Raw genomic sequence first — 15,333 nt, forward strand, 5'->3', positions numbered from 1 at the left:
TTCTTCAATCAGGCCACTTTCAGTTGGCAGGAGGGTCATGGCATTCCCTCTGTCTCAATTCTTACCCCTGAAGTAACCTGAAGTAATCTGAAGTTGGCCAATCAGTTATTTCCCTAGTGTTCCATCTCCCTGTCCTGGCTTTGCAAGAAAAGAAATTTGAAACAACAAATGGCCTTGTAAACAAATGGCCTCGGACGGGTTTCATTCCAGCGCACTGAAGTTCCCGGCAAATGCCCTTGACTGTTGCTGGACGGCTAAACATGAACTCCCACGCTTCTTCACATTCGTTCATTACCGCACGCATTTATTACTTAGGGCCCACTACGGGGCGGGGCAGACGTTGACTAATACTAATCCACACAAGGAGGTGAAAGGTGAAGGGCGCCAACTCTGGACCTGGCGGGGCGGGGGGCGAGGTCCCGCCCTCGGCGCCCCAAGCCCGTCCCCCATCGACCCGCTCCCTTCTTTCTGCTTTGGTCTGGGCCGCCGAGCGGGAGCGAGGGCGCTGGGGGAGGAATCGCGCCTTGCGGCGGTTGATTAGTTAGGCCTCAGGAAGATGGCGTCCTCGGAGCAGGCAGAGCAGCCGAACCAGGTAAGGGGAGTTGAACGGCTCGGCGGCGGCGGCGGCGCCGGCGGCGGCGGGGTCCCCAGGTGGAGGGGGGGCGCCCGGCGGACGGCGGGCCACCCTGGAGCGGGCCCCGGGCGCTCGGAGCCTCGGGGCCCCGGCCTGTCCCCGCCCGGACCCCGCCCCTCTCGCGGTCCCCCACCGTCCGGCCCCCTCCTCCGGGGACCCCTACCGTGGGGGGCGCTCGGCCGCGCCTCCCCCCCACTCCCCCCCCCCCCCCGCCGCCCGCTTCTCTCCGCCCGGCCCTCGGCGCCGGCTTGAGTTTGCGGGGACGGTGGCGGGACTCCCGCGAGGTCCCCGGCTCTGAGGAGAGGCGGCGGGCGGGCGGGCGGGCGGCCCCGGCGGCCCCTCGTAGCGGGCCCGACCCCGTCCGGGCTCCGGGTGGGCGGCCGGGTCGTGACCCGCGGGCCCTCAAGGGGCCCGGCTCGGTCAGGGACCCCCCCTCCCCACGCCCCTCGCCTCAGCTCCCGGAGCGGCCCGTCGCCGGCCTCTCCGGCCTTCGGCCCCCCGGCGCCTCCCTCGCCAAAGTTGGAGGGTCCGAAATGCCAAGGAGCGAACCGCCAGCTTGGGGCGAGGACCCGCCCGCCGTGCCCGGGCGGAGGCGGCGTTCGGAACTCCTCCAGCTCGGTGCCTGCCGAGGTGGCCGAGTCCTGCCTCGGGGAGGGCGCCACGAGGTCCGGTGTGCACGCCTGGGCTCGATCCCAGATCCGCGGGAGTCCATCTCCTCAGACAGCCACCTTCGAGTTAGGATTAGACCTAGAGAATCAATCCATCCATCCATCAATCAATGACGGTCCAGCCTGGGCCGACATCATTCACCCAGCATCGCCCGAAGCACCTTTCAGAGTTTTCGCCGTTCACTTCACTTCTCTCCTAGGCCTAGGAATGAATACTGAGTGCCTAACGATTCTTACCGTCGTCTTCGTGATGAACCTATTACAGGAATCGCACTTAAGGAGTTGGAGCACTTCAAGGTGTCTTCCAGCGTCAGTGAGCAGTTCAGGAAGATGTCTGCTCTGTACAGCATCAGAAACACCAGGCACCTACTCTAGCCTTCTCACTGCCGCAGGTTCTGGAGATTGGGGTGTCTGAGAAGAGAGGGTCTTTTTTTCTTGCCTGATCCCACTTAGGTTGCCGAAATACCCAGCCTTCTCATGGTCTGGCTTTCTCTGAACTGTTCTGTGTTGAGAATGCCATAGGCTGGTGTTGAAGGTAGGACATGCATTTCGCCAGTGCTGTGAGACACGCTGAAAGTCTTGCCCCTTGGAGCCATTGTGCTACAGGGATTCCTTGGGTTCTGGAAGTAACATTTGTTTGTTTGTTTTTTAGTCCTGCTTCCCCTCTCCCCTCCTTTCCAAATCTGATAGAGTTGAGATTGCACCAGAATGCTCTGGCAGCCTGGAGAAAGAAAAACTTCAACTCTTCATGCCAGGTTCTTTAGCTGTCTAACAATGAGTTGCAAATCGACTTTTTTTTTGAGACTGGATCTCTCTAGTTGCCAAGCGGGGTCTGGGACTCTGGATCCTCCTGTGTCAGCATTCTGGATACAGATGTGCCTGGCTATACCAGGCTAATTTGCATTTAAGTGAAGCAATTCTCTTTGTCTTAGAGACTTATCTATGTAAAAGTATAAATATGTGTATATTTATACAGATCTTAGAAAATTTCATCCTAGAATATTTGTCTTTCATAGGAGTAAGATTATTCTCCATAACCGCTATATACCATTGTCACACATGAACTTTAATATTGAGGAAGTATGTTATTTAATATATAATCAACATTCTAATTCATTCCTAAATTTAGGGTTCAGTCAAGAAACAGATTCTATTGGTTTTTCTCTTTAGTTTTGTTTTAATCTAGGTTCCCCTCCCCTACCTCCCCCTCCCGCACCCAGAGTGCTGGTGGCTCACACCTGCAGTCCTATTTCAGAAGGCTGAGTTCTGAGGATTGTGGTTCGGAGACAGCCAGGGCAAGAAAATCTATAAGATTCTCAAACTTACCACCAAAGTGGAGTCAGACTGGAATTGTGGTTCAAAAAGTAGAGTGTTAGCCTTGAGCAAAAAATTTGCTCAGGAACCAGCACTAAGGACCTGAATTCCAGCCCCAAGACCAGCACAATTTTTTTTCCTGAACTTTTTACTGTAGTTTTCACATATATTGAAGAATACACAAACTGTGTATATGGCTTGGGAAGTTTTCACAAAGTAAATACATGTCTTTAATCAATAAGCATATTAAGAGATCAGACTGTTTCTGAGTGTGGTGATGCACACCTGTAACCTCAGCACTCAGGGTGGCAGAGCCAGGAGGATAGTGAATTAGAGGCCAGCATAGGCTACTTAAGCAAGTTGCAGGCCAGCCTGAGCTTTGTAGGGGAACCCTGTCTTGAAAGAAAGAAGAGAGGACTGGGAATGTGGCCTAGTGGTAGAGTGCTTGCCTCACATGCATGAAGCCCTGGGTTCGATTCCCCAGTACCACCATATATAGAAAGAAGCCAGAAGTGGCTCTGTGGCTTGAGAGCTAGAGTGCCAGCCTTGAGCAAAAAGAAGCCAGGGACAGTGCTCAGGCCCTGAGTCCCAAGACCCAGGACTGGCGAAAAAAAAAAAAAGAAGAAGAAAAGAGAAAGGAAGGAAGGGAAACAAAAGAAGGGAGGGAGGAAGAAGAGAAAGCAAGAAAAGAAGAAGAGAAAAAAGACATCAAATCAGGCATTTTGCTAGCATGCACAAGGCCTTGGGTTGTGTAACATCATGAGACATAATCAGATATTACAATACCTCAAAAACACCTTATCCTATTTCGATATCTCTCCTATCTGTATGTATCCTAACTCCCTAAAGGCTGATCCTATCTGAACTCAGTTTATTCAAGATTAATTTGATCTGTTTTTGAACTTTATGTGTGTCTGACTTTTTTTTTTTTTTTTTCCGGTCAAAGGGCCTGGGGAGCTTTTTTTGCTCAAGGCTAGCATTCTACCATTTTGAGCCACAGCTCTACTTCCTGCCCAGCTGGCTTTGAACCTGCTCCTCAGATCTAGAGTAGGTAGGATTACAGGTGTGAGCCACTAGAGCCCAGCTTGGCTTTTTTTTGTGTATGTGTATGTCAGTCCTGGACCTTGAACTCAGGGCCTGAGCACTGTCCCTGGCTTCTTTTTGCTGAAGGCTAGCACTCTACCACTTGAGCCACAGTGCCACTTCCGGCTTTTTCTTTTTATGTGGTGCTGAGGAATCCAACCCAGAGCTTCAAGCATGCTAGGCAAGCACTCTACCACTAAGCCACATTCTTATTCCCCCCACCCCCTATTTAAAAAAATCTGTAAGTAGTTGTACAAAGGTCTTGCCATTTGACTTAGCAGTTTATGAATACAGTGCATCTTGAGCAATGTCACTCTTTTCATTATTCTCTCCCACCTCTCTCAGGTATGTCTGCCTGGCCTTTTTAGTCAGTTGTGGGGCTTTGAACTCAGGGCCTGAGCTCTATCTCTGAGCTCTTTGGCTCTAGGCTATCCTGTTCCACTTTGAGCCACAGCTCCACTTCCTGTATTTTGAGTGGTTAATTGGAGATAAGAGTATCTAGGGGACTTTTCTGCCTGCGCTGGCTTCAAACTTCCATCCTTCAGATCTCAGCCTTCTGAGTAGCTAGGATTACAGGTGTGAGCCACTGGTGCCTGATCACATTTTGTCTGTCTCAGTGACTTGTATCTGCAGACCTGTGATGATACCTTTTCTGTGTCTTGAGGGAAGTCTGATTACTTGGTTAAGCCATTGGCTTTCACATTTCTCCATTATAAAGGTAATTTCCTAACTAGTCATATATATATATATATATATATATATATATATATATATATTTTTTTTTTTTTTTTTTTGGCCAGTCCTGGGCCTTGGACTCAGGGCCTGAGCACTGTCCCTGGCTTCTTCCCGCTCAAGGCTAGCACTTTGCCACTTGAGCCACAGCGCCGCTTCTGGCCATTTTCTGTATATGTGGTGCTGGGGAATCGAACCTAGGGCCTCGTGTATCCGAGGCAGGCACTCTTGCCACTAGGCTATATCCCCAGCCCTATTTTTTAAATTTAGATTTAATATCTTCTTGAGTGATAATGTCTGGCCTTAAGTTTGTTGTGGAATTCCAATAGGTGCGTTGTGGTCAGTTTAATGAGTTTTGACAAATTATGATATGACTGTATCCATAAATATTCTAGCAAACCCTGCCTTTGTGCCTGGAAAGATCAATTTTTCTCCATCACTCTAGAGTATATTTGTTTTTCCTAGAGTTTCATGGGAATTAACTTATAAGATAGATATTCTTTTACATATCTCTTGTTCAGAATAATGCTTGTGAAATTTATCCACGTTGTGTGGATCGGTAGTAATTAATTTCTTCCTTATTACTGAGCAGTGTTTCACTATGTGGCTATACCTAATTTGCTGATCTATTCATTAGTTGCTGGACATAGATTTCTATTGCTCTATATTATTGCCATATATTTAGCAGCTTAAAAGTAACACATATACTGGGTACCAGTGGCTTGCACGTATAATCCTAGCTACTCAGAAGGCTGAGATTTGAGGATCAAAGCTTGAAGCCAGCCATCCCGGGCAGGAAAGCCCAAGAGACTTCTTTCTTTCTTTCTTTCTTTCTTTCGTTCTTTCCTTCCTTCCTTCTTTCTTTCTTTCTTTTTTTTTGGCCAATCCTGGGCCTTGGACTCAGGGCCTGAGCACTGTCCCTGGCTTCCTTTTGCTCAAGGCTAGCACTCTGTCACTTGAGCCACAGCGCCACTTCTGGCCGTTTTCTGTATATGTGGTGCTGGGGAATCGAACCCAGGGCCTCATGTATACGAGGCAAGCTCTCTTGCCACTAGGCCATATCCCCAGCCCCCTTCTTTCTTTTTTTTGTGGTTTGTCGTGGAGCTTGAACTCTGGACCTGGGCACTGACTGTCCTTGAGCTCTTCAGCTCAAGGTTAGCACACTACCGCTGAGAGCCACTGCTCCACTTCTGGTTTTCTGGTGATTAATTGGAGCTAAGAGTCTCATGGACTTTCCTGCTCATCCTGGCTTTGAACCGCATTCCTCATATGTCAGCCTCCTGAGTAGCTAGGATGACAGGCGTGAGCCACTAGTGCCCAGCTCCATGAGACTCTTCTCTCCAATTAATTAACAGAAAACTGGAAGTGGGGTTGTGTCTCAAGTGGGTGGAGCATAAGCCTTGAGCACCAAGAGGCTCAGGGACAGCGCCCAGGCCCTGAGTTCATGCCCCACAACTGACCAATAAAACAAAGTAACACATATTTATTACCGCATAGTTTCTGTGGATCAAGAGTCTGGGTACAGGGGCTGGGGATATAGCCTAGTGGCAAGAGTGCCTGCCTCGGATACACGAGGCCCTAAGTTCGATTCCCCAGCACCACATATACAGAAAACGGCCAGAAGCGGCGCTGTGGCTCAAGTGGCAGAGTGCTAGCCTTGAGCTGGAAGAAGCCAGGGACAGTGCTCAGGCCCTGAGTCCAAGGCCCAGGACTGGCCAAAAAAAAAAAAAAAAAAAAGAGTCTGGGTACAGGTTAGCTGAGTCGCACCAGGCTTAGGCAAAGTGTCTGTGGGGGTTGTTGGTCTCATTGAGGCCTCAGCAGTGCAGTGGTTGGCTTCCTAGCTGATTCCTAGAGTTGAGTTCTTCATGGACTAGGGATACTGTCAGTTTTTGGTCTTATGGACTTCTCATGTGCTCCTCAATGCCACTTGCTCCTCAAAGCCACTTGCTCCTTGAAGCCAGCAAAATAGATAATTGCAATCAGGTATCATGCTCATGTTGATTTAATTACATCCTGTTATCTGCTCTACACAGTCACAGATTCTTCTAAGGAGAATCTAGGGAAGGGAGTGACAGGGGTACAGATACCAGGTGCTAGAGACCATGGGTGTCATCTTTGGGTCTGTTCCTCATGAGCTTGGTTCTTGTTTGAGGCTACTACAAATATTCATGTATAAGTGATTATAAGGACATATTTTCATTTTTCTAAATATGAGCAGACTTGCTGGATCATGTGGCAAGTATGTGTTTAGCTTTATTTCATTTTTTAATTTATATTTTTGCCAGTCCTGGGGCTTGAACTCAGGGCACTGTCCCTGAGCTTCTTTTGCTCAAAGCTAGCACTCTACCATTTGAGCCACAGCACCACTTCCAGCTTTTTCTATTTATATGGTACTGAGGAATTGAACCCAGGGCTTCATGCAGCTAGGCAAAAACTCTACCACTAAGCCACATTCCCAGCCTTGCTTTGAATTGCAATGTTCAAATCTCAGCCTCCTAAGTAGCTAAGATCACAGATGTGAGATGTCAGCGTCCTGCCATGTTTATCTCTATATGAAGTGCTTTTGCAAAGTTGGTCTGTTTTTTATTCCCACCAGGAATCTGTGATCAGATTCCTAGTGTCACATTCCTAGCTGCCATATACTCCTCAACATTTGGTATTGTCTGTTGTTTGATTTTAGCTGTTCTTGTGAGTATTGAGTGGACTGGCGTTGTGACTCTCATTTACAAGTGTGTGACAACTGATGTTGAGCATCTTTAACCAGATTTTGTGTTGAGGCTTTTTCCCCCTGTGTGGTATCAGTTGTTTCAATATCATCTGTTGAAAAGATTCCCTCCCTCCCTCCCTTTTTCTCTTCCTTCTTTTTGTGGCCTGGGTGCTATCCTTGAGCTTTTGTGCACAGGGCTGGCACTCTACCACTAGAGCTACAGCTCCACCTCCTTCCTGCTTTTTGGTGGTTAATTGGAGATAAGAATCTCACGTATTTCCCTGCCCAGGCTGACTTCAAACTGTCATCCTCAAATCTCAGACTCTTGAGGATTTAGGATTACAGATATGAGCCACCAGTGCCTAGCTCATCTATTCTTTGTTGTTATTTTCTTGTCTTCTTTTGGCCTGAGTTGCTTTTTAGAATTTCATTTTTCCTACTTTTGGTTTATTTTTACTATTAAGTTTTGTTAGATTAGTGAATGCTCTTATGTTTACTGTATGAAGCTTTAAATTTCCACAGTCTATGAATTCACAACCAAGTAAAAATCAGGCAGCAGTATGCTTCTATTTCCCTTCCTTCTCTCCTCAACTATACTCTCAGTGTTACAGATTTTACTTTAAACACATTATAAATTCAACAGTACATGATAATTATCTTAAAATAGACATGTAAATGTACATACATGTGTATACACACATATTGAAAATGCCTTTTAAGACTGGAGTGGTGATACACACATGTAATCCCAGTGCTTGAAAGACTGAGGCAGAAGAATCATGAATTGGATACAGGGTACATGTTGAGATATAAAAAACTGCTATATTTACCAACATGTTTAGCATTTCTGGCATTCATCTTTGGTGCAGATCCAAGTTGCCATGTGGTATTGTTTCCTTTTTGGTTTTTTTCCTTTCTTCTAGAGCAGAAATGGATTGCATGTCTCTGTAGTCCAATTTTTTTTTTTTGTTCTGCCTATGGATGAGCTCACCATCCTAATGTCCTAGCTTCCACAGCTGCTGCTTAGAGCAGTAGTGAGGTGTTAGGGATTTTCATGTTGCCAATATCAATTTTTTTCTTTTTTTTTTTGGCCAGTCCTGGGCCTTGGACTCAGGGCCTGAGCACTGTCCCTGGCTTCTTCCCGCTCAAGGCTAGCACTCTGCCACTTGAGCCACAGCGCCGCTTCTGGCCGTTTTCTGTATATGTGGTGCTGGGGAATCGAACCTAGGGCCTCGTGTATCCGAGGCAGGCACTCTTGCCACTAGGCTATATCCCCAGCCCCCAATATCAATTTTTGTGGAGATGGTGATGACAGATTTCTGATGCATTGTATAGAACAGCTTGATTGAGGAAAAGTGTTTCAGAAAGCCATCCACTGCCCTGTCTGTGGTCTCATAAGAATGACCAAGATAGTCCTGGGACTCAAATTAGCGAGTTAGCGTTCTTTGATGGGCTCAATAGCTTTCTAGGCTTGTCTTCAGTAGGGTAATGCTTGGCCATTTGGTGGAACAGTTACGTGGCTTTTTCTTTTTTTTTTTTTTTGGCCAGTCTTGGGACTTGAACTCAGGGCCTGGGTACTGTCCCTGAGTTTCTATGATCAAGGCTAGTGCTTTACCACTCGAGCTATAGCTCACTTCTGGCTTATTTTTATTTTTATTTTTTTGGCCAGTCCTGGGCCTTGGAATCAGGGCCTGAGCACTGTCCCTGAGCACTGTCCCTGGCTTCCTTTTTGCTCAAGGCTAGTACTCTTCCACTTGAGCCACAGCGCCACTTCTGGCCGTTTTCTGTATATGTGGTGCTGGGGAATTGAACCCAGGGCCTCATGTATACAAGGCAAGCTCTCTCGCCACTAGGCCATATCCCCAGCCCCACTTCTGGCTTATTTTAAGTACCTTATTGGAGATAAGAGTCTTATGGACTTTGTTGCTCAGGCTAGTTTCAAATCTCAGTCTCTTGAGAAGCTAAGATTATAGGCATGAGCCCCCAGTGCCCAGCGGTATAGTTTGTGTTTTGAGATAGGCCTCACTAACTTTGCCTAGGCTGGCCTCACGCTCTGATTCTCCTGGCTCAGCCTAGGTTGGCTTCTTTTGATGTCTTCAACTGCTCTTTTTTTCCTGTAACAAACAATCTGCTATTATATTCATTCAGTGAAAATTTTACTTTATATATCATACTTTTCATCTATGCAAATTCTATTATTTTTCCTCAGTTTTAGTACTTGATTTTTTTTTTTGCCTTTCTTGGGTCTTGAACTCAGGGCCTGAGCACTGTCCCTGGCTTCTTTTTGCTCAAGGCTAGCACTCTGCCAATTGAGCCACAGCGCCACTTTCGACTTTTTCTATATATGTGTTGCTGAGGAATCGAACCTAGGGCTTCATGTATATGAGATGAGCACTTTACCACTAGGTACCATATTCCCAGCCCCTCTGTGTGTTTTTTGTTTGTTTGTTTGTTTGTTTTTTCCTCAAGGGTAGTGCTCTACCACTTGAGCCTCATTTTCACTTCTGTCTTTTTGGTAGTTTATTGGAGATAAAGAGTCTTGTGGCTTTTCTACCTTGGCTGACTTTGAGCATTGATCCTTAGATCTCAGTCTCCTGAGTAGTTAGGATTACAAATATGAGCCACTGGTGCCTGCCTCAGATTTTTTTTTTTAGGACAAGATCTCATTATGTATCCCAGAATGGCCTTGAAATAGCACTCCTGCCCTAGCCTTTTAAATTCCCGGATTACAGCATGTACCCCCATGCCTGGATGGATTTGTGATCTTTAGAGAATATTGACCTTTGTTCTCAGGTGACTTAGGATTCTTTCAAGTCCTGCTTTTAAACTTTGCTAGTGATGCAGGGTGACGTTTGCTCTAGGAATCCTTTGACTCCTTATTAGGGTCAGTGAGTGAGCAGGGAGGACACTTCCCCTCCGCTGCCCAGGACCCATGAGCCCTGTGGCTTTGGGAACTGTTCCACTCAGTTTTTTTTTTTTTTTTTTCTTTTTTCCCCCTTGTGGAATCTCACTGTATGCATGTACAAATCTCAAGTATCTAGCTTCAAGGGAGCCAAGCAGATTTCTGGAACTCTCTTTGTACATAGTTCTTCCTCAGGGGAACTCTGTTCTGCAACTTTCACCTGCCTTAGCCTCTCTGAACTCTGACCTCTGACTCCACAACCCAGTGAGGCAGCCAGGCTGTGCTGGGGATAGCACCTCCCTCTTACTAGTGTGAACTATCCCCCTGTCCTGGCAGGCAGCCAGAGTGAATCTCGGGCTCAGGTCATCTGTACTGTTGTGCTGGGCTCACAGCCCTGTGCTTCATGCTGTCTAGTGACCACAGCAGAGGCTGGCTTGAGTAATGTGCTTAGTTTTCACATTGCTTACAGTGGGAGGGCGAATCTACTCCCCACTACTCCACGGCAGATAGGAGCAGGGCGTCCATGGTTGATTTTGATAGAGACATGACATGTATTTATTATCTCCTCCAATCAGTGCCTCTTCTCATACCAGGAGTGGGGACCCCTTGTCTCTGGCACATCCTGTGTAACTCTGTGGTCCTTTTTTTGAGGGTGTGTGTGTGTGTGTGTGTGTGTGTGTGTGTGTGTGTGTGTATTTATTTATTTATTTATTTATTTGTGGTATGGGATTGAACTGGAGCCTAGTACTTTCCAGCATGTGCTGTATCACTTGAACAATGCCCCCAGCCCTGACGATTTTTTTAAAAACAATCTGTCTTTTATTTCCTTCCCTTTCTGCTTCCGTTCCCCATTCTGGTCTCTAAGGATATGGAATAGGATTGCTGTGGAGTCTTCTTTTTAATACATCTAAGTTGGTGGCTTCTAAGTTTTACTTTTATTTTAAACAGTAGTGGGGTTTGAAGTTATAGCCTTGTACTTGTTAGTTAGGTAGGTGCTATTTCACTTGAACCATGGCCCTAACCTGTTTTTGGTTTGGTTATTTTTGAGATAGGGCTTTGTATTTTTTGCCTGGATTGGCTTAAACCTTGATCCTCCTATTTATACTTTTTGTATAGTTAAGATAACCAACATGTACCACAGTGCTCAGCCTTAAAAAAATTGTTTGAGATAGGGTCTGTTGACTTTATGCTAAGGTGGCTTTACACTGCTGTCCTGATCTCTATCTCCTGAGTAGCTAGGATTGTAGGTGTGAGCCACTGTGCTCTTTTCCTCCTCTTTCTCTTTCTTCTTCCTACTTCCTCCCTCTTCCTCTTATTCTTCCTTCCTCCTTTCTCATCTTCCTCTCCTTCTCTTTCCTTCCTTCCTTCTTTTCTTCCTTTTTTTGCCAGATCTGAGGCTTGAACTCAGGGCCTGGGCATTGTCCTTAGCTTCTTTTTGCTCAAGGCTAGCACTCTGCCACTTGAGCCACAGTACCACTTCTGGCCATTTTCTGTATATGTGGTGCTGGGGAATTGAACCCAGGGCCTCATGTATACGAGGCAAGCACTCTTGCCACTAGGCCATATCACCAGCCCCCCTCCATGAGACTTTTATTTCCAGTTAACCACCCAAAAGCTAGAAATGGAGCTGTGGCTCAAGTGGTAAGGTGTCAGTCTTGAGCAAAAATGCTAAGTAGGCCCGGTGCCAGTGGCTTACATCTTATCTCCAACTAACCACCCCAAAGCTGGAAGTGAAGCTGTGGTTCAAATGGTAGAGTGCCAGTTCTTGAGTGGAAAAAGCTAAGGGACAGTATCTAGGACCTGAGTTCAAGTTCCAGTACCGGCACACTTATATGTGAGCATTCTCTCTCTCTCTCTCTCTCTCTCTCTCACTCACACACACACACACCCTTTCTCTGTCCCCTGAAAAGGAATAGGTCAAGTTTGTGTGACGTTCCAGGGAAAGACACTGCATTGGTTCTCTGCTTGGTTCCTTTGTTTCAATAGTTTCAATTAAAAAAAAAACAAGTTATATTGTAGTGGTATATGCTTGTAATTCCAACTGAAGCAGGAAGTTCATTTGAGGCCAGCCTGGGTTACACTTATATTTATTGAGTACCAAAGGTATTCTATCTTAGGTGCTAAGGGTACAGACTTCAATAAGATGGTAAAATGACTGTCTGCAAAAAGTTTAAAGTCTAGTGGGAAACCTGTGTGTGGTGGCTCATACCTATAATCTGAGTTATTTTGGAAGCAGAGATAAGAGGTTGGCTGTTAGAAGCCACCTTGGGCAAATAAAGTGGAAAAAAAAAGCAGGCAAGACCCTATCTACATGAAAGAACAAGCAGAACATGGTGAGGTATATCTGTGAATCTGAGCTATGTGAGATCCATATATAAGAGGAAAGTCCATTATGAACTGGAGAATCATCGAGAATGCAGTTAGATTAGTTTAAACTCATACCTTTTTTTTTTTTTTTGGTCAGTCATGTGGCTTGAACTCTGGGCCTGGGTGCTGTCCCTGAGCTCTTTTTAGCTCAAGCTGTAGTACTCTACCACTTGAGTCACAGAACCACTCCTGATGTTTGGTGGTTAATTGGAGATAAGAATCTCACTGAGGGGCTGGGAACATGGCCTAGTAGTGGTAGAGTGCTTGACTCGTATACATGAAGCCCTGGGTTCAATTCCCCAGCACCACATATATAGAAAACAGCCAGACGTGGTGCTGTGGCTCAAGTGGCAGAGTGCTAGCCTTGAGCATAAAGAAGCCAGGGACAGTGCTCAGGCCCTGAGTCCAAGGCCCAGGACTGGCCAAAAAAAAAAAAAAAAAAGTCTCACTGACTTTCCTGCCCCTGCTGGCTTTGAACCTTAATTCTCAGCTCTCCGCCTCCTGAGTAGCTAGGATTACAGGCATGAACCACCAGTGCCTGGCTCAAATTGATAACTTAAAATAATTATTGTTATTTTAAAGGTGATATACAGAGGGATTACAATTTTATGTATCAGGTAATGAGTACATTTCATTTCACAGTGTCTTCCATTCCCTCACTCATACCCAGTTCTTCCCTCCTGTCTTCACCTACAAGTTGTATAGTTCACTTTCATCAGTGTCCAGTGGCTATACTTTGTTACCCATTTTCCCTTGAGTTCTGTGCCCCTCCCAAGATATACAAGATATACATGCAGAGAACACCATACGTAAAGAAGACAGAATCATGAAAAGGTAAAATTAAAAAAAGACATTTTGAAGTTTGTTCCTAAATATGTATATCTGTGTATCTGTATTTAATTTTATATAAGTATAAAGAGGTACATAGGGATTGTGCCTTTGTGTTTCTCTCCTAAGAGTATCTTCTTTTGGTCTCACTGTGTGTGAGTGTCTAGAATCCTATATAATTTGTCATGCCCAGTGTATTTTAGATCTGATTTTTGCATATCAGAGAGAACATGCTCTGTCTCTCTGAGCTTGGTTTACCTCATGATTTGTTCTAGTTCCATCCATTTCCTGCAAATGTCATAATTTTATTCTTCCTAATGGCTGTGTAAAATTCCATTATGTATAGGCACCACAATTTTTTGGATCTACTTATCTATTGTGGGGCATCTGGGCTGTTTTCTTATGTGGCTACTGTGAATAGTGTGGCAGTAAACATACTGATAACCTTTTGAATGATCTGAAACAACCTGAATGTTGACACAGAGCTTGGGAAATGCTGGCTCCTCTTTAGTGTCTTAACATTGAGCTCAGCGCTCTGGGTCTGGTATGTCAGGCTCCAAAGGCTCTGGGAAGCCAAGCTTTGGGGAATTTGAAGGGTGTTGTTGTTTTAGTTCCTTTGTGCAGATGGGCACCCGCAGTACTGCTTACATGCTTCACTTGCCCTGGACAGTTTGAGGACTCTGTGTCTACAGTGGTCACCACAGGCTCAGGTTCAGAAGGACAAGGGAGGCTAGCTAGGAATACAGGTGCGAACCACCAGTGTCTGGCAGTGTAATTTTTGTTTTTAATAGGACACGTTTACACAATGCAGGGTTTAGAAAGATGTTAAAGGTTAAGTAACACAGACCTAGTTGGCATAGTATGCCGTTCAAAGTTTGTCCCTTTGGCAAATATTAACTGTGGAAGAGATGAACTGATTTTTCTTTCTTTCTGATATTGGGAACTGAACCCTTGTGAATGCTAGGCATGTGCGGACAGCATCCCAGCCTGGGCTGCATGAATTCAAAGCTGGTTGTATCCCAGAAGGACACCTGAGTCTTCCTCAGTACTTACTTTGTCTGATCAAATAGCCTACATTGCTATTTTGAGGGTTCACTAGAGCTGCCTATAATGCAGTGGGATCTGTAAACCAAAGTGATTATTTCGATTAACATGACTTGCTAGCTGAGTCACCATGGGCAAGTTATTTCATCTCCCTTGCCTCAGTTTCCTTAGCAGCAGTATTTTGTGCACTCACTGTGAGGATAAATGAAGACCTAAATAAAATATGTGTTAGCCTTCAGTGGTAGTATCTGCCATGTGGATTACAGGAAGTCCTCAGGATGACAGTGAACTTTAACACATACACTATGTGATAATGAGTGAGACCCTTGTTTTCTTCTTTGTGCTCATTCATTAATGCTGCAAATATTTATAGAAGACCTGGTCTGTGCCTGGCTGTCCTAGACTCCCAGCATATGATAGGGCACACACAGTTTCTGCCATGTGATTAGAATAACCCATCATTCAGATGATCATACAAGTGTAAAATTTTGGTTCTGCTCAATTGTTTTATTTGCTTACTTATTTATAAATTTTTTGTGCCAATACTGAGGCTTGAATTCGGGGCTTCACATTCTCACTCGGCTTTTTTGATCAAAGGCTGGTGTTCTCCAGCTTGAGCCACAGCTTTGCTTCAGACTTTTTGGTGGTTAATTGGAGAGTCTCAGGGGCTTTCCTACCCATGCTGGTTTGGAACCTCTATCCTCAGATCTCATCCTCCTGAGTAGCTCCGATTACAGGTATGAGCTATTCATACCTGGCAATCATTATATCTCTTGTGGAAAAAGGTGGTCATGTGAAATCTGAGATATGGCCTATTGAGGCGTTCTTTCTGTCTTCTCAGACAGAGCAGTGAGAAACCCTTTAAGATGTTATTACTTCCAGGGTGGATGAGTGGACCAGGGAAGGGGTGATCCAACTGTCTTTTGGTAATGATAGTCTATATTGTGGAAATGTATTGGAAGTGAGCCAGTATAGATGTGGGCAAGCTCATTAGAAGACTGTTGCCATGGTCCACGCAAGAGATTTTGGAACCTTGAATCAACGTGATGGTTGT

The 15,333-nt window shown here is 45.6% G+C and overlaps 1 protein-coding gene across 4 annotated transcripts in view; it reads left to right on the plus strand.

Moving 5' to 3' along the window:
* Nucleotides 1-481: 481 nt before the first annotated feature.
* Pex14 (peroxisomal biogenesis factor 14) overlaps nucleotides 482-15,333 on the plus strand; it is a 149,010-nt gene continuing 134,158 nt past the window's right edge. For 2 of the 4 annotated variants that reach the window (XM_048350213.1, XM_048350215.1), the window contains exon 1: nucleotides 482-592. Coding sequence is in view for 2 of the 4 variants with exons in the window: in XM_048350215.1 (XP_048206172.1) it covers nucleotides 557-592 (36 nt within the window). In the remaining 2 variants the exon portion in view is untranslated. Of the gene's footprint in view, nucleotides 593-1,121; nucleotides 1,196-15,333 lie in introns of those variants that run through there. The other 2 variants (XM_048350216.1, XM_048350214.1) reach the window with 2 other exon arrangements.

The sequence above is a fragment of the Perognathus longimembris genome, chromosome 7, assembly GCF_023159225.1.
Source record: "Perognathus longimembris pacificus isolate PPM17 chromosome 7, ASM2315922v1, whole genome shotgun sequence".
Lineage (NCBI taxonomy): Eukaryota > Metazoa > Chordata > Mammalia > Rodentia > Heteromyidae > Perognathus > Perognathus longimembris.